General features: G+C 31.3%; 2 protein-coding genes across 2 annotated transcripts; both read left to right on the top strand.

Annotated features, from left to right (window-relative positions):
• The first annotated feature begins 12031 nt into the window (after nt 1–12031).
• On the top strand, nt 12032–12870 carry LOC114714196 (F-box/kelch-repeat protein At3g06240-like). Its single transcript, XM_028898922.1, has 2 exons — nt 12032–12108; nt 12285–12870. The coding sequence occupies exons 1-2, from the start codon at nt 12032–12034 to the stop codon at nt 12868–12870; spliced, it is 663 nt and encodes a 220-aa protein (XP_028754755.1).
• Nucleotides 12871–18233: 5363 nt separating this feature from the next.
• LOC114714195 (F-box/kelch-repeat protein At3g23880-like) lies at nt 18234–19682 on the top strand. Its single transcript, XM_028898921.1, has 2 exons — nt 18234–19263; nt 19609–19682. The coding sequence occupies exons 1-2, from the start codon at nt 18234–18236 to the stop codon at nt 19680–19682; spliced, it is 1104 nt and encodes a 367-aa protein (XP_028754754.1).
• Nucleotides 19683–20808: the final 1126 nt, after the last annotated feature.

Raw genomic sequence — 20808 nt, 5'->3', positions numbered from 1 at the left:
CTAAATATATCACTATTGATGGAGTTATGTTTTGGGATGATATGATGGGCTATGTTAAGAATTATCTACATTCAGTGGACCTATCAAAGGAAGTGTTTGAATTGATACCAATGCCTCTATTCCATTGTCATAGATGCCTTGCTGAGTATGAGAACAAACATGCTCTGGTTGCTCGCATGGAAGGAGAGGATGAATTCAATTTGATTCACTTGTGGGTGCTGGAGGAGGAGACGTGTCCATCCGAGGACTTGGACCGAAAAAGATGGGAATGGACTAAAATATATATTAGCAGACCTTGTCCATGGGATTGCTTAAATCCAGTGAGTATTTGGAGGAATGAGATTGTCTTAGTGCCTTTTTATCAGAATGAGAATAATTATCAAATGGCAATTTTATATATGCTCAATCTCACTACTGATGAGTTTAAGAGGCCTGATATTAGATCTCACTCTTCCAACTTTGATCGAATAAGAAAAAGAATGTCTGTCTCTTATCGTAAAAGAGATATCGAGATTTTCAATTACGTGGAAAGTCTTGTATTAGTCAATCGGCACTATTAACATTGAAGAATTTTGATCTCAATTTCAAGTTGCAAGTTTACTTTAGCAGAAGACTACTTTTTGTGGAAATTCATACATAGTAGTTTATCTCGTAATTTACTTTTAGTTGTTAAGTTCTTCTTGCAAAGTTATGAGTGGAATGATAATTTATACATACTTTGGAAATCAGTCTTCGAAATTTCTGTTGTTTAGTTTTTTTTTTTTTTCCAGTTCTTACTATTGTTTTAATCTTTGAGGTATTATTATCTGATTTGGTAAAACATCGTAACTATAGAAAACAACAGAATGAGGACTTTATAAATTGGTGACCTTTTTTAGGCTAAGAGACAGGTCTTCTTTTCCTCATTATGACTTTAGTACTTTCCCTTGACTTGGATATTTTTATATGTTATGTTTCTCTTTTTTTTTAAAAAAAAAAATCCTCTTTGATTCGACCTAGTCAAATAGGATTTTTTTTTGTTCTCCAAATCGCACCAACCAAATAAATAAATTAAAAATATTACAAGCATAATTTAATTATAAAAAAGCCTAAAAAATCGAATCAAGCTTAATTTGATTTGGTTTGATTTCTGAACAACATAGATTTAAAGAGAATAATGATTTCTTCATTCTTATCGTAACTCTCGATCACCTCTTTTAATTAAACAGAGGCTGAGCGTTTGGCAGCAAGAGATCGAGGGTCTAATTTTAGGTGAAAAATTTAATGGCACAAAGGTTTGTATCGAAACTGATTGTGAAATATATTATTTAAAATTTGAGAGAAATTTTTTTTTTCTCTACGTAAATTTCGGACAAATATAATTGGCCAAATTTGGAAACAGATTTCACAGGTCAATTATGCTGAAAGGTTATTGTTATATAGTTGGCAAAAAATTGTCTAGCGTTATATGCGAGATTGAGTCAATTGTTTTCCTCTCTCTCTCTCTCCCCCCCCCTCCCCCCTTCTGTATAATCATTTTCTTAACGAAATTGATCGGAAAAAGTTTCATTTTAATGGTCAAAAGCAGACAATTCTCATTTTATGGAAGAAAGCGCACACTTGTCCTTTTCATTTTACATAAACTTTCGTTTTAATCTCTTAATAATTAATTTTATAAATTATCTTTCTAATCATATAATTTTCACACTTTTAATTTTAATAACAAAAATATTTACATTAAAATTTATGTTAAGATGCATTTAATATTCTAAATTATTTTTAAATGTGCATTCAACACTCTCAAATAAAATACTAGGAAAAGTAATACTCCTCCGATCCTTGATATAAGACTTATTAGATTAAGGGGGTGTTTGGATAAAACCACACTATGGTTTGGAGAATAACTTCTGAAGAATAGATTTTGGGAAGAATAGATTTTGTGAAAAAGTGATTCTAAGAAGTGAGAGTGTTTGGATAGTTGTTATCAGAAGCACTTTTTATATATACAAATTACTAAAAAAAAGCATAAGTTAATATGATAATTACATTAAAAATAGATTTTATGACATATTTTAATTTGAAGGAATAAAATTGTTAATGATATATTTTTTATCAACATAATTAATAATATATAAGATAATATAATTAATAAATAATTAATAAGTGTATATATATTTATAAGATATAAGATTAAATATGTTTATAAGAAAATAATTGAGGGGTGTTAAAATCATATTATTGTTGAGATCTACTCTCAGGCTCTCCCTCGTACTGCGTTTGAAACAATGAGAAAGAGATAAATAATTGGGAAGGGTATATCCGTCTGGGCCCAAAAAAAAAACAAGGCACATATCTTATTGGCTCTCACACTCTCTCTTTTTTTCCCAAAAGCAGAAAATTTTTGCTTCTCCAAAATCATGGTTTCTGGGCCAAAATAATGGTTTTGGTTTTTTTTTTTTTGGTGTTTGGGTGATTTTTGCCCAAACCATAGTTTGAGTCATCACCCAAATACCCTCTAAGAAAGTTAAGTAAATTAGTTAGTTATAAAATATATGACATGTTTTTCTTAAAATATTATAATCATCTTTCTTAATATCCTCTCTGCCTTACTGACTTGATTATGGTTAAATGAGTATCTATAGGGATAATTTAAAAAAAAATCAATATATATGAGAAATAGGTCTTATATTTAGAACTAAAATTAACTTAACAATTAGATTATATATTAAGAACCGGAGGAGTATGCTAGTCTTTAAAGTTTCGAATGGCCGCTACTCTTTATTGATTTATTGAGGAGGAAAAAAAGCTAGGACGATGAAGGTTGGATTTTGGGATCAACATGTCTTGGATGTGAACATCAACCCTGTTTTCCTCTTGCTATCCTTTGTTTTTTTCGGAAGAAAACTTAAGTAGATCTTAATAATAAAAAAATAAATATGATAATAAATTATGGGATGATAATCACCTAATTAAACAAAACCTGTTGAAATATCCAACTAGAAGATATGGGCAAATCAATATTTAATAAAGATCTACTTATTAAATATATGATAATAAAATTATGGGATGATAATAAAATTATGGGATGATAATGAAATTAATCAATATTTAACTAAAAGATATTTAATGAAAATCATTTGAGAGTGAGAATCCGCGGTGATATGGGCAAATAGCCATGATTATATCATCAGAGTCTGGGAATCTTAATTTAGATTTTAATTAAAAAAACAAAATTATGGAATTATAATCACTTAATAAATAAAATTCGTTTGAAATGTATAAAATATCAAAATAAATTGAAATTGAATAAACGAGGAAATCCCTTTAAAATAAATCAATATCAATATTTAACTTAAAGTTATTTAATGAAAATCAAATTGAGAATGAGAATCGGCGGTGATAAAGCCAAATAACCATGACTTTTCTAAGCATTTAGACAGAAATCTTATATTTTATCTTTTTTAAGGAAAAAAATTCTAATCCTTTTAAATTCATTTTTGTTTGTTTAGACTTTTTATCTTTATCTTTTACCCCGTGACATTTTAAGAAGGATTTGGGCAACACAAATTTTAGTTTTAAATGAGTTTGTATGGTTCTTAATATAGATGGGAAGAATTCGTAATTTACGTAAAGTAGAAGGATGGTTTGAAAGTAATGGAAGGCCACATACCCTTTATTCCCTGCGACATCATGCTTACCATTCTCAAAAGGCTTCCCCTTAAATCCTTAATCCGATCTCAATGGCACTACAGAGCTGATGAATTTGCCTTCCCAAACTTTCTCAAGTTTCGATCGTTCAAGCCTCAATCTGTTTCTATTTAAGTCCACCGCTTTATTATTATCTATTACTCCTCCGGTCCTTAATATAAGACCTATTTAATTAATTTGATTAGATTAAAAAAATTAGATAAATTAGTTAATTATAAGAAATATGACATGTTTTTTCTAAAACACTATAATCATTGTTCTTAATATGCTCCCTCATCTCTTCCACTTGATTATGGTTGAGGGAGTATTCATAGGGGTGACTTAAGAAAAATCGATAAATATGAGATATAGATATTATATTTAGAACCAAAATTAACTCAATAATTAGGTCCTATATTAAGAACCGGAGAAGTATAATAAAGAATAATATGTTGTGGTGGTACCATGATGTTATGCTCTATGCAGGTTTTATGTTTCTCTTTTGCTATAGCTTGTTTGCTTCTTATCTGATCTATGATAAAGAATAAAACAATGTCGTGTTACAATTTTAGTATGCTCCATGCCTCAGCATTTTCTCTATTACTCCTTTGTTTCTAATCTACAATAAAAATTACACACACACATATGATAAAATATATAATTTAAGGGATCAAATTTATAAATAGTACTTTTAGTCGATAGTTCATCTCTCAACTATAACTAGTTGTAGTTTTTTCTTTGAAAAAATAATTTGAGAGTAATAATCATTCAATTTTTTTAAAATTAAAGAGAATTCAGTTAAACACTTAATACACAACTTTATTATTCTAATGATAAAATGTATCAAATGTTATGATTTACGGGTTTTTTTTCATCACTCAAAATAAATAAAATATGCATATTAAATCAGATTTCTTTTTTATTTTAACCAGCACATTTAATAAGATTTAATTATCTAATATAATAATGATTTTAATGAGAAATTTTATGTCGTAGTAAAAACTAGAAAAATTAGTTTTCTGAATGCCTCTTTTAGGATCACATACTATGATTTCAAAATCTAGAGTTTTTTATTCACCAGAACAAATTTAGAGTTTTTGGCGGATATCTTTAATGAGAAAATATGATTTAAAATTTTATTTAGTCTTATGTGAACATTTTCAGTAAGAAAATTCATAAGAATTAAATAGATCAAAAATCTTGTTATTCTAAAGAAACTTTCACTTAACATAAATCCTGAAAAATCTAAAGCATGGCAAACGTTGAGCTCCTCACAGATTTTTCTGGTAGAAAAATGAGTTTTAAATTTTACTATTATCATGGATGTCGTACTTGAAAAATTTCATGAGCTAGAATTTATAAGAATTTCAACTCTAAATTTTAACTCCCATAGAGATGATCAAGTACAAACTACGAGCATTGCGCTAGAACTTTATGAGAAGGAGGAGGAGACATAGACAACAGCAATACTCGTGCATTTTATTTTATTATAATTGAAAAAATGTAAACTTTTAACTTTGTATGAAATGAAATTTATGACAATTAAATAGCTTTAGAATCTTTTCATTTTAAAGCTTTTTTTGTGAAAATATCTTGAGAAATTTAAAGAATCGGGAATTAGAATTTTATATCAATGATATTTATACAAGAATCTATTATATTTTAGAGGCTAAAGCACTTAACAATGTTTTATATTAATTTTTTTGTCATTTTATGTTGAAAATTTTCATTTATTAAATAATGTAGGGAAAACCATACTGGAGGTACCTATACTTTTTTTCAATTTTCAATTTGGTACCTATGTGTTTTTTGTTCTTAACTAAATCTTTATTTTTCCTCTATTAACATCATTAATCCTTATGTAGAGACTAAAAATATCAATAGAACAAAGTTATAAGAGCTAATATTGCTAAAAAGATAAAATTAAATGTTTAATTAAAGGGAAAAAAACACATAGGTACCAAATTAAAAATTGAGAGAAAGTATAGGTACCTTCAATATGGTTTTCCCAATAATTTATATTATAATTAGATTTTTAAATTTCAGTTCTGTATAACATGAATACAACTCACACAGAAAAATTTTGATTTTCTAATTAATTGAATTATTTGATTCATAATTAATTAAGATGGTATATTTTAAAATATTATTAAAGTTTTGATTGTGATATGATATTATTTATTAAACTAATTTTTAAATTAGATAATGTAAATATTATAAAAAAAATAAAGTAATTAGATTCTAGTAAGAAGTAGAATTTTAAAACTCAGAGAATATGAGATTGTATTGTGATATTGTCATTATTAGTATTTGTTACAGCTTTAATTATGTTTTAATACTACTTATCAAACTCTAATCCTGGTTTTTATATTGATGTTGGATAATTTTTATATATTATTTTTAGGTATGCCATCTCACTTTCTTAAAATGTAATATTATCACTTTTTTTTAATCAATGAAAATTATAAATTAAGAAAACAAGGTTTTAGGCATTTGAGAGAAGCTTTGCTTATTGGGTGAAGTTGTTCTCATTGTACACAAGGATACCTTTTGGAACGAAATAGAATTTAGGAGCTTGTTAGAGAATGTTATATTTGAAAAATCATCTGGTTTAATTTGACATAGTATCAAAAGAGTTTAGATTAATATATCTAATATTGCCATTATTAGTATTTGTTACAGTTTTAATTATGTTCTGATACTACTTATCAAGCTCTGATACCGGTTTTTTTAAGTACAAAAAAATTAAGTTTTAAAAAATAAAGCTATTAAGTTATATTGGTGTTGAATAATTTTCATATACTATTTTCAGGTATATTATTCACTTTGTCTATTTTTTCTTAACTAATATATCATCTCTTTTTTTCAATAAAATTATAAATTACGAAAGCAATGCTCTAAGCATCTAATAGAGACTTTGTTTATTGGATGAATATATTCTCACTATACATAAGGATGACTTTTGGAAGGAAATAGAATTTAGGATGTTATTAGAAAATGTGATATTTGATTCTGATGGTGTCATTGTCATTAACATTGAAGTCATAGTTTGGCATGTGCATAAAAAAAAAACTAAAAAGGGCTTTAAAAATTATCTGGTTTAGTTTGATATAACAACGAAGGAATTAGATTAACAAAATTGCCTCTGTTAGATTTTGCTAAGTTCATTCCTTTCACACTTGTAGATACTACTTTGCTTTCATTCATTCATGTGGAAGATGTGATATTTGACATTGAATTGTGGGTGATGGTCATAAGAGTATGAATAATTAGACTAAAAAAAGGCAATACTAGATCCCTTATAAATTTATGGGACCTCATGACTATAGTGTGAAATGAAATTGTGTGGTGATAATCATATATTTAAAAAAATTCGTGATATTGAAAATGGAGGAGCATCATGAATGATTTTACATATGCACAATGTCACTACTGATACGAATAGGATGATTAGTACTAAAAGGTTTTAAGTGCTAATTATATCTTTAACCATATAAAAGTTTTTGTGCCGATAAAAAATGAGAAACATTGGAGAGTAGTTCTCAGTTTACTCAAAATGCATCTGGTTGACTTATTCATATTGTTTGTAAAAAGGTAAATTATACTTGGTAACATAACCTATTCACTTTTTCTGAAGCTTGACTATTTTCTTTCATCTATATATACTTTTTTTTTCCTGTGTTTAATGTTTCAACATATAGATTAACATCGACGAGCACGTGAGGTCAACCTAGCCGGGCCCTCGCTTACTGAGCAACCGTGAGAATGCCTTTCCGCTTAGGTTTTGACAGGAAACACATGCTGGGGAGGTCTATGAATTCTTGGTACGCGCCACCATCCATCCCGTTTGCAATCCCACACACTTTAAGTATTTACTCAAGCATGTAGAGTTAAAGATAAAATTAATATTTTAGAATTTCTTTCAATTTTTAAATTTAAAATATACTCTTAATTTGTTTTAATAATTAAAATATAAGACAAATTAATGTATAATTTACAAATAATAATTTAATGCTATTTTAGAATTGAAAACAAAATAAATGAAAATAAGATTTATTCAAAAGCAACCGTTAAAAAAAATGATGGCAAGCAAATTTGTAGAGTTGGGTTTTAAAATTAGAACAAATTTCAAATCACTCAACATTCTATATTATTTTCAAAAATTGAGAATTTTGAGCAATTATAATTATAATGGAGAGGGCATTTTATGAAAACTAGATTTACATGATGAAATTTTTTTTATAAGATCTACATGGTCAATTATATTTGAAAATATGTTGACAATTTTTCTCAACTAATCCTCTATAATCATATAATTATAATCAAATTTTATAACGTGACCTTTCTTTTTCCAACGTAATATGTGATCTTTATTATCAATTATAGATTGACAAAATTTTAAAATCTTATTCATACAAAGTTTTGCTATGAAAAAAAAAAAATTCATATGGTAAAATTTGATTATAAATATGCGTCTAACAAAAATAAACAAATCTACATAACTTTCATCTATAACTATTTTAAAATTTTGAATATAAAGAAAAGTGACTAGGAATGGAAATAAATTGCTGGGGTCTCACCCCTTTCAGTTTTTACCTAAAACTTTCATATTATATTGGGCCAAATATAAAAATAATCTCCTGCGGGCGGTAATCAAAGATTTCGAGTTCTTATGGGAGTTACTTTCTCCTGTTCTAATTATAAGAATTAATTGACTAATTTGAAGAGATTAAGAAAAAAATTAAGTTAGTTATTTATAATAAATAAATATTGTCTTTCCTAAAATATTCTTACTAATCAAGTGTATTGACTAGTACTATTATTGTTAGAATGACTATCTTAAGAAAAAGTATATAAATATAAAAAATAAAATGAATTAGAACCTTATATTTAAAATTAAAATAAAAATCAAATAATATTTTATATTAAAAACCAGAAATAGTATGACGTACGACACTTGCATGGATCAGCTGGTTAGCCCATCTGGTCCCCACGTGCTTTGTCTCTGCCTTTTGTTTTTGTCTTTTATACTATCTAATGGGCCCTTGTATTATGCAATAGGAATGCTCTTTCATCTTGTAACCGGCTCAATTAACTACGCGTAGCCTATGTATCTTACTTAAATAAAAGATGTGTTTAAATACTTTCAAAATTACTTTTTTAAAAATATTTTTTATATAAATCAAGATAAAAATATTCTCACATATTTATTTTCATCATATATCATAAAATTATAGTTTGATTTTTTTTTCTTTATATAAAAAACACAGAAAAGCCAGAAATGAATTGAGTGCATATATCTATTTATAAGCATACGATATACTAGTATATTTTTTTAATTAAAAAAAAAAAGCGCGACGCAAGACTACAATCGATACTCCATTAGGATTTACGAGGGCTTTTGTTTCAGTTGTGCAACCTCATTCTTCTCCGCAGTTCGGGTCAAAAAAATTTCCTCCGCACTCCGCAGTGATGGTCGGCGACAATCCATTTCTTCCCTAAGAAATCATCGCCAACATTCTCAAACGACTTCCTGTAAGATGCCTTTTACGATTCCAATGTGTCTGCAAGCTTTGGAAAAATCTCATCAAAAGCCCTTCTTTCATCGCAGCCCACCACCAATACTCCGGTGATCAAAGCCCTTTTATTCTATGGCCCGGGTATCACCGTGCGAATCCCTTGCCTTTATATTTGCTCGATTGCGACATGCGAATCTTTGAAATTGAAGAAGCACATGTTTCCGGTTCGGCTTACATCATTGGTTTCAGTAATGGCTTACTCTGTTTTCATTTGCTTCATGGTGTTAAGCCTCTTCATTCCTTTTTATTGCGTAACTAGCATTTGCTCTTCCGTGCGATGCACGGGGAGCAATTACTGCATATGATACAAAGTTTATTTTCTAACAGCATAATGCTACCTCAATTTACAATCACAAGTCTATCTTAATTGAACCTTCATATTCAACATGTACAATATACATGAAGACAATCAACATGATGCACCAACATTCCGAAAAACTTATCGGCAGTGAGCACTTCGAGGCAAAAGAGATGACTTGCAAACCACCTTGACATAAGAGCACAAAACCGAAAAAGATCTCTGACAGTATTGCCATGATCACTTGCAGCAGGAAAAGGCCCTGCACACTTTTCAATTCAAAAAAAGAGAGAAAAATCATTCAAGTCAACTACCAGCACATGATGTCCGAGTGTGGCCTTCACCTCACTATCATATACAAACTCCTAACCTCATGCCCTCTCCATCTGGGAAAAGATTTTCACAGCTAAATTCCTGTAATCTTTCACAACTATGTCAATCCCGAGACTGAATTTCCTCACCAGCACATGACAACAATGCATGCTTTTTCACACCCATAATTCCTCTAACCACACGGCTCTTTTGTTTACAAATCTAATGCCCATCCCTTTGAATTTTCTTTTTTTAATAAGATGCTAAAGCCCTGTTTAGAATTTATCCTTTCCCTTGATAATCACTAGTTCGATGTTGCATGTGGATTTAATACCTATCAGTTTTCAAAGTTAGTCTTCTTCCATTAACTCATGACACATTTGAATATATGGAGAAAATTAACAATTATTGATTTTAAAACTTTACAGATCATTTCTGACTTCCTCTTTAAATTATGTTGGATTATTCTCACCGTTTATGACATGTGGTCTTTTGCACCCACGCCTTCCTTCTGTGATTGACCAATAAAGGATCTGACTTACCTCAAGCGCCCCATAACACAAAATTAGTCCCCATCCAAACTTTCTAACCGTGACACTTCTCTGCCATTGCCTTCCTGTAAGCTCACACAAGCCAATATGAACGATTGGTTACCCTTTGACCTCTATACTTATCTCTTGGAACCTTGCCTCTGATGCTAAAATTATACATTGGTTCCCTCCATCACACAATCCACGCAAATTGCCGCTCCAATTCCTCATATTTACACAAATAATACTTCTGTCAAATTCTGATCTACCTAATTAGATCAAGTTCATCTCAGTCCTACCGCTCGCCAACCTTCCTGCCTTTAGGATCCTTGATGTCTTAAGAACTAATAATCTTTTTCGAGCCCCACCACAAAATGATGGCTAGTTATCATTTCATTAACCCAAGGATCTGTCACTTGGCTGGTCGACGACCTTGCCAAAATCTAAAATCAGACCTACCTTACTTCTTCTGGCAGCTCCTTCATATCTCCTAGCCTATGTGAAAAGACTAAACGTCGAACTGCTAATCAGAAAGTAACCTCCATGTATTGTGTTCTAGTACTAACTTAACAGGCTTGAAGAAACTAAACATCGTCCAATTCTCCACCTCTGAGACCCTAGCCCGTGCCCTGAGCCCTGTGACCTCCTAGTGCCTAAATCATCCAAGTCAGTCATCGTTCATTACTACATAATCTAATTTAATTGTTTCCAGTACAAATTAACTTAATCATTACCTTCTACTCTCTTCACAATTGCATACTGCACAATACAGGTGAGCCTATCCAGTCCTCTAACGCCTTGAAAATCCTTCCATGCATCCTTAGCCAGCTCACCATAAATCTCCTACTCAATTCCATACTTCCTACAATGACGCCTATAAGTAATTTACTACTCCACACTAATGTCTTTGTACTAACTATAACCATTACAAAACTTCAGTTTCAGCAAAAGAAAAAAACTTACTCCGCATCATGCAGAACAAACTCCAGAACATAAGTGTGTGCCCCCCTGTGCTTTGTGATTCTCAGCTCCTCAAAATAGATCAAGATCACGGCAATATCTGAGAAGCATTTCAAGCAAGAAACTTCGCATTCACATATATTTAAACAACCAAAAATAATCCCAGAACAGATGACATGAATTTACACACCGGACCAACCTCTGACCCTGCACTCAGGGCAAATCTCTATCTGAATGCTCTCAATGGTGCTGAGCTTCAAGGAACGACTAGGCAGCAGCTGCATCTGTCGCTCAACAGATGTGTTTGGCCTCAGCACCATGTGATATTTGCTGTGAATCCCTCCCCCACCGTCTCGAACCTCAAAATTCTTAATGTAACATATCTTCTCCTTCCTCAGCTCATTCCCAAGCCGTTCGATCTTGTCATCACCATCAAGACATACCAATATCCTCATAGAAAAAAAATACCCTTTAGATAGTGGGAAGGAAAAACTTTGTAGAACAGGATACGAACATTAGCGCAAAACTGAATAAGAAGACCCTCAAATAAACACAAAAACGACCTACTAACGCATACCTCCGCATCATACACAATCATGTCCGGCGAAACCAGCACCTTCGGATAGCTACGGAAGGAATACAGGCACAACAATGGACCTTTCCCCTTCTAAACTTCTAAGTGACCAATGAATGCTTCTGAAAAAGTACCCGTCCCCAATCACCACTCCCAAATTTATATCGGACCAAAGAACCCCACTGAACAGTGTGACTAAAAACAACCCTGCACACGCATTTATATAGTACGCAATTAATGAATGGGTATGGTGACCAGGGAATAGCATGCACGCGTAACCCTCACAATAAATGCACAGTAATATGTGAGGAAAGCCGTCAAGAAGTGATAAATGGCTCATACTGTCATTGATTTTTATTTATTAGTTCTGTTGATCTTGCTACTAGAGAGATCAGAGAGGTGGTCGGATCCATTAACAAATTTAAGGGTGGTTGCTTTTGTCTCTGGGGATTTGGGTTCAGTCCAATCGTTTATGATTACAAAATAGCGAGAATTCAACTTAACGAGTCTAGGAAGGTTAATGGGGTGGAAGTGTATTCATTATGTTCGGGGTCATGGAAGAAAGTAGGATTTGAAAGTTTACCAGGCGTGAGCGATGCTTATGGCTTTCAAGATGTTGCTGTCACTGCCAATGGAGTTATGTATTGGCTTGCGGAAGTTCCTGACATGATAATTTCATTTGATCTAGCAATGGAAGTCTTTATATTGATACCCATGCCTCCTTTAGACTCTAATTACAGACGTTCTGCGCTTGCTGTCTTTGAGCACAAACTTGCTATCCTTTCTCTCTCTTTTCCTTGTGTGCGTTATGCTTTTGAGCTGTGGGTGATGGAGGAGTATGCAGGTGGTTTATCAAGGGAAAAGTGCAATTGGACTAAGAAATATACTATGTGTCGTTTAGGTCTTTTGATGGCTTGTTCCAGCCGGCGATTGCTTGGAGGAATCAAATAGTCTGTCGTTGTCAAGCTTGGACTGGTGGGCCAAAAAATACTCTATATCTGTTCGATCCTATTTCTGCTGAATATAGGACGGTTACTATCGGTGAACAGTTTGGTGGTGTTTTCAATTTTAGTGAAAGCCTTGTATCGCTGAGCAGCAACGACATTGAAGAGCCTTGATCTTAACTCTTAACTATCATATTGCAGATTTACTTAGTTGGAACACTTCTGGTAGAAATAAGCCCATAGTAGTTTGTACTTTATAACCGTATCTATAATTCTAATTCTTGTTTGTCCTTTATGTTATCGAGAGTTATCAAATATATAGACTTCATCTGACCTATCTATAACAACTAATCGTTCTGTTTTCTGAGGCATGTATAATTTGATTGCCTGTGACGGGTTAATTATTTTAGGCATGCTGTCTTATTGATCTTTTGATGGTTTTATATCATAGAAAGTGGGCATAAATGATGTGAATTTGAGTTTCTTGCATTTTCAATGGTGGCTGACGACAGTATTAGTAGTCTCCTGTGAAGTTCAACCTACAGCTCCTCTATTATTTTATGCTATTCCAATTATGCTTACAAGTCACAGGGACCCTAATGCATTATTGGTTGAAAGATGAGGTTAAAATCAATGAACTTATAGCGTACCTACATGAAAGGAAATTTTAAAAGAATCAGATGTTCGGAAAATATGGTCTTTTTTTCCTGCTGCTGTTGCAGAACCATTATGAATTCAAATTCCATATGTCTGGGATCTTTAACTTTGTTAAACCTGTCTATGATGCTTGCAGATTGTTCAATTTTGCTTCAAAGATCAATAGATATTTCTAGTGCACCATGGATTATTTGGGACTTGTTATTGATGAATGTGAAGTGGAGAATGATGAACCGAAAACTGGTTTTATCTTATTGTTTTTTGTTATCATTCTCACGACTTATACTAACGAATTTATGGTGTTTTCTACCTGTAGATGCAGTGTGATCCTTTTGTTCTCACACTGTTTTTTCAATTTGACAAGGAAATATAATTTGGTTTCTTGTATGGGTTGTTTTGGATTTGCTGTCTTTTTGGTACACTAATCTTTTAAGTTTCCAGTTCAAGCACCGATCAAGTGCCAAAAGTAAGATGATGAGAACACAATGAAATAAACAAGAGGTTTCCATTTTAGGAAAATCCATAGGTGACCCAAAGATGTGCCATTTTTTTAGCACCAAGCATATGATGTTGGATGAATATGAAACAATTTTCATCAAAAAGATGAATGATGCAATTTCTATTCTGATCGGGAAACTAGAATAGCTGATGAAGCTTTTGCAAGTAGTTTTGTTAATTTAACAATGCCTGTTGGTTGAAACTCATAACAAAACTGGTGTATGATCTTTTCACATGAGAATTTATTTTTAGGTATTCCTTGATGAATATTGAAAGCTGCAAATTTTACCATGATTTTGTTTCTTGCTAATTATATATGATTTAATTATTTATGAAGTAAAATCGTATAGAAAGTTGTGATTCGCAATCCAGCTCAATAACAAATATCAACCAAACATAAACAATTGTTCTTGGCATAACATGCATTTAGAGATTTTGATAATCTTAACACTGTCTTCATTAGTTAAAATGCAAAACTAAAAGTAATAATCAGCCGTTTCTAAAAACTCATTAGATGTGGCGTGCTTTATGAGAGAGACGGGGTGCTTGCTTCGCTGCTCCTAGAAAAAACATTTTTATACTTTGAGATAAAATTTTTAGTCTTTTATAACTGATTTTATCACATATTTACTTGGTAGTTGGTACATGTATAATCATTTTAAAAAGTTAAGCTAAATCAAAAAATCCTGGAATTAAAAAGAAAAGTGAAAATGTGTCATTATAAAATATAAGTACATTAGATTTTCGTGCATAATTATATATATTTATATACTCTTCTGGTCCTATTTATAGGATAGAAAGATAAGGTTTTTTTGTTTTATTTATAAGTCACGTCATTAAATTTTTACTATGATGGTATCATATTGTCTTTTATTTATTATAATGTAGATATTTATTTCTTTGAAAGGAGTATATATTGGATAGGAATAAAGTTTGAAAGTTATTATATTTTAATAAAGAGTTAATACAATTTAAAATTTGTTTTGGGAGAGGATTATATCCGAGACCAAAATCAGCTGGCGGTTCTTTTCTATGCTGGTTCTGCGCGCCAGGTATTGCAGTGCAATTCTTTTTGTTCAATCTTTGATTATGCCCCGACGTTGAATCTAGCAACAGAGGTTAGTATCTCTCACAACCTTACCGAGCCAAAAGTAGTGTCTCGAACAGGGAGAAGTAGTATCTCAAATAGAATAGAATTTGTTGCTAATTAAAAGATACCTGTAAATTATACCTAGTGGAAAAACAAAATCGTGCCCAGTCTTTTCCAACTAATAACACTCGTATTAATTTTCCTATTTTATTTGTTAAAATACTCAATATATTTAATATTTTTTAAGATAATATATCAAGTGCTTTGGGTATTTTTAAATGCCATGTATTTTGAATGGGCTTTATTGGAACACAAAATCCTGTTGTTCATGCGAGCCGAATAATTGGTAACCTTTAGAAGCCTTGGTCTGGTTTACAAAAGTACATTTTTTACTGTGCAGCCAAAGGACTTCGCAACGGGTGTTAATGTGACATAAATCTTTTTCCAAAAGGGGTCATTGTTGATTCATTAAAATTAAAGCAATGGTTTGTCTTTCTAGTTCTTTATGGCGGTGGTGCACTGAACATGAAACATTCAAAACTAGAAGGCATGCGTACCCTTTTCTGTAAAATACATAAAATATTTTAATCAGCCACTATCCATACAATGCCATTCCTTTGATAATTTGACTTCAGGTTGATTCTGGTTTAAATTGCTAATTCTTAAATTACTATCTTGACCAATTCAATAACTAGTCTGATTTACAACACCTTACTAAATACTATTTTCAGTCATAATTATAAGAGCTAGTTGATTAGTTTGAAGAGATTAAGAAAATAAGTTAAGTTAATTATTTATAATGAATATGTGTTCTTTTTTCTATAATATCTTTATTAATTAAATGTACTAGTTAGAACTACCATTTTTAGAAGGACAATGTTAAGAAAAAATGCATAAATATGATAGACAAAGTAGATTGGGATACTATATTTAAGACCAAAATAAAAGTCAAACGAAGTCTTATATTAAGGATCGGATTTCTATGCAATGCCATTCTTTGGTGAAATTGAAAAGGTCATAATGTATCCAATTTTCATTTGACTTCAAGGCGTACTTTGGTTTTTTTTTTTTTTTTTGGCCAGAAAAGGCGTACTTTGGTTTCACATCATGTTTTCTTTCAGGTTTTCTAATCTAAATTAAAACCAAACACTGGCTAATAAGCGCTCTGTTTAGTAGACGTCCCAGTTATTGACACTATTAGGTGGTTAGGTAATTCGATCATGTCACTATATATTGACTCGGTGTATTTTATGATATCTAATTTTCTCTATTCCCAACCCCATCTTCTTCCTTTTTTCCCCCCAAGGTTTTATACATGTTAGAATTTATTTCAAATTTTACAATATACTCTTAATTAATTTTAATAATTAATAATTAACATTGTCTTGACTTTTAAAAAATAATAAAAATTAATTTATTATTTAAGAACAGTAATTAATGTTACTTTGGAGTTTAGATCTGAAAAAAAATCCACTATTTGAGATTTTATGATATGTATAGACATTTTAAGACTTTTCTCTTAACTACTCTTTTAAATTAGAACAGAGCCCGTTACTGTTAGTAATTGAAAACGGCAGCGCAGGCGCTGGAATTTGGAAATATTTATATCTATATACTATCATTAGGGTGTGTTTCGTATGAGGGGAGGGGGGGGAGCGGAAGGGGAAGGATTTTAATTATTATTTTTTATTTGACAACACATAAATTTTAAGAGGAGAAGGAAAATTTTAACAAAATTCCCTCTCCTCCCTTTCTCAACCTTCCCTCCAAAATTGGGAGGATTTGAAGGGAAAGTGTAATATTTTGTCATATTGTAACCATTATACTCATATTTTGTCATTTTGTGACCGTTATAACCATATCTTAAATAAAATAAGAGTAAAATTGTTCATGTTAAAATATCTTTTCCTCCCCTCCCCTCATGAACCAAACAAGATAATATTAAAACTCCTCCCCTCCCCTCTTTTTTTATAAATCAAAACAAGGTAATATTAAAATACTTCTACTCTCCTCCCCTCCACTCCATTAAAATCCCGTCCGTTCTCTTCCTCTTATTAAGTGCTCGTTTGGATTAGCGGTGAACAACTGTGATTTTAGATAATCGTGAATTTTATAAGTGATACTGGCTATAAGTGATACTGGTTAATCGTGATTTCGTTTTGGATATTTTTTTTTATAAGTGATTTTAAGAATTGTGATTATGTTTGGTTTTTATTTATTAAAATCACTTATGGGTGTATAATTACTAAAAAGGACATGAAGTTAATAAAGTTGTTTACATTTTCATAATTATTATATTTAATAATAAAATTTATTAAATATAATTTAATAAATGACATGAATATTTAAATATTATTTTTATTTAAAATCACTTACAAAATTTATGTGTAGTACAAATATTAAATAAAAGACCCCATATAAATAAAAGATGAACAAAAATATAAAAAAAAATTTGATTAGCAATTTCAGTAACATAGATAAGGAAATTGAATCTTCAATCAAAATTATAACTAAGAAATAAAATTTAAAAGAAAAACAGTTTCATATTGTATGTTTTTTTTAAAAAAAATTAAAATAATTACCATTAGAATGAGGGGTAGATTGGAGAAAATTTAGTTACTGAAGATTCATCGGGATTTTTCAAACGCATAAGCTATCTTTTGTTGCTTATCCTAAAAGTGCGGTGGGAGGTTAAAATCACGATTCATCGGGATTCTATAAAAATTATCCAAACACCCTAACCATGCTTTATAAGCACTTATTTGAATTTAAACGGGCTTATTTGAGATCCCACCACTTAATCAAACAGGTTCTAAGCCAAATAAACTCTTAATGTTTGATATAAGAACTAATTGACTAATTTAAATAAATTAGAAAATTTTGTTATAAACAAGTGTTATTTTTTCTAAAATAATTTTATTAATAATATATATATGTTAGAATTTTTAAATAAAATACTTATTAAAAAATAAAGTGAACTGGATTTCTATATTTATATATATATTTACATTGAGCACAAGCTTCTAGTAGCGAGGTATTATAAATATAATGGATGGAATCCCGAAAGCCCTAATGGTCGCTTGCCGGGGCTTTTCTATGTGATTGATCGTTCCTTCTTCGCAGTGATGGATGGCGACAATCCATTTCTTTGCGATGATATCACCGCCAACATTCTCAAACGACTTAATGTAAGATGCATTTTACGATTTCGATGTGTGTGCAAGCGTTGGAAAAATCTCATCAAAAGCCCTTCTTTTATCGAAGCCCACCTCCGGCACTCCAGTAATCAAAGAACTGTTCTTCTATGGCCGACGTATGGCAATGATAATCCCTTGCCATTATATTTGAGCCATTGCGGCATTCGAATCTTTAAACGTATAAAGGCACCTGTGGCCGCCGATGGGGTTAAGATCATTGATTCAAGCAATGGCCTGCTCTGTTTCAAAATTGTTGATGATGTTAGTTCTCCTCCTTCACTTTTACTGTGGAATCTTGCGACCAGAGAGATCAGGCAGGTGCCCAGATCTATTAACAGTTTTCAGTGTGATTGCATCTGTGGATTTGGGTTCAGTCCAATTGTTAACGATTACAAAATTGTGAAAGCTCACGTTAACAAGTCTCGGAATGTTAATGGGGTGGAAGTGTATTCACTAGGTTCGGGGTCATGGAAGGAAGTTGAATTTGAAAATTTACAGGGCGTGAGCGTTACTCATAGCGGAGAAGCTGTCACTGCCAATGGAGTTATGTATTGGCTTGGGACATCTCACATGATACTTTCATTTGATGTAGCAACAGAAGTGTTTGCATTGATAGCAAAGCCTCTTTTATTCATTAGTTTGCTTTCTACGCTTAGTATATTTGAAAACAAACTCGCTCTGCTTTTTCTCTCTTCAGCTTATTTCATTGAGTTGTGGGTGATGGAAGAGTTTACAAGTGGCATATCAAGGGAAAAATGGAAGTGGACTAAGACACATAGTATAGGTCCTTTTCCACGCTTGCTAAGGCCAGTGACCATTTGGAGGAACGAAGTAGTCTGCCATGACGTTGTAATGCCTAGACTTGAAGCTGAGACTGGTGAGCTAACAAATATTCTATATGTGTTCGATCTTACTTCTGTTGGATATAGGATGGCTAATATCGGCAAATGTTTTCATGGTATTTTCAATTTTTGTGAAAGCCTTGTACCATTGAACAGCAACCACATTGAAGAGCCTTCACCTTAAGTCCTGAGTATTATATTGCATATTTACTTAGTTTGAACGCTTTTGGTAGAAATGAACCTATGTTAGTTTGTAGTGTATAACTGTACCTGTGATTCTTGTCGTTGTTTATGTTATTGAGAATCATCAAATGTTTCTGACTTTATTTGACCCATCTATGATATGTGATTGTTCTGTTTCCTCTTACACACACACACACACACACACACACACACACACACACATATTTGAATTTGAAATTCTTGCATTTTCATTTCATTTCTCTGTTTTGTGTAAACAGTTTTCCACCTTACACCGAGTTATGTGCTCTTTTGGTCAATGGTGGATGAGAACAGTATTAGTAGCTTCGTGTGAAGTTCAACCTCCAGTGCCTCTATTATCTTATGTTATTCTAATCATGGTCACATGTCGCAGGAACACTAATGCAATATTAGTTGAAAGATAAGGTTAAAATCAATAAACTTATGGCGTACCCACATGAAATGAAATTTTAAAAGAACCTGAAGTCCAGAAAATATGGTCTTTCTTTCTTGTTTTTCCTCCCTTTGCTGCTGTTGCAGAACCATGATTATTTCAAATTCCGTTTGGCATGGGTATTTAACTCTATTAAACCTGGCTAGAATGTTTGCAGATTATTCAATTTTGTTTCAAAGATCAATAGATATTGCCACTGTACCATGGATTATTGGAGACTTGCACCCCTGAACATGAAACTGTCGTATCTTTGTCCGATCTCTCTACTAGTGAAATTAAGATGTTAACTATATGCAGACGCAGCATTGGTTGTGTTTTAAATTATGCAGAAAGCTTTGTCTTGATTCACAACATTCAAATTGAAGAGCCTAGATTTTAAATTATTATGTTGCATATTTATTTTGCTAAGCTCTTTTGATGTTTTTTCCCCACCGATATTCCCCGACTTGTTCACTATTGTCTTTCACAACATTTTCAACTTTTATTTTTATACCTCTTGGTGGCTACTAAACATCCCCTCTCTCGCTGGTGAAACTGAAACGAAGTACTACCTCCAGTTTAGCTAAATGACTAATATGGAGAGCTTAAAAAATTAATTAAATTGGTTATTTACAATAAATATGCATTAATTTTTCTAAATTATTTTTATCTAATCATGTATCTTGGAATTATCTCTTGGTACAAACCATTTACAATCAATAAAAATATTCTGAAAAAAAATTAGAAATTTGTTGGTTGAGGTAATATATTGATGAGTAAATTTAATCTCCAATTATTTCTTATATTTAGAACTAAAGGTAGTATATATGTATAGAATTTTTTAAAAAAAGCAAGAAATTAAACTTCTTTATCATTATTCCAGCCAGACATATTTTTTCATGATCTTAAATGAAATCTGAAGAAAAATTTAGTTGAGAGTATTGTGGTCTTCATCTTTCGACTCATATTTATTATATACATATTTTATTTAAATTACCGTTTTATTACATTTTTCAATTTTTAAAGG

Source organism: Neltuma alba, unplaced genomic scaffold, assembly GCF_004799145.2.
Source record: "Neltuma alba isolate B1F8T4 unplaced genomic scaffold, ASM479914v2 tig00011496_pilon, whole genome shotgun sequence".
NCBI lineage: Eukaryota > Viridiplantae > Streptophyta > Magnoliopsida > Fabales > Fabaceae > Neltuma > Neltuma alba.
The sequence above is the reverse complement of the archived record's forward strand: the minus strand, read 5'-3'. Positions and strand labels throughout refer to the sequence as shown.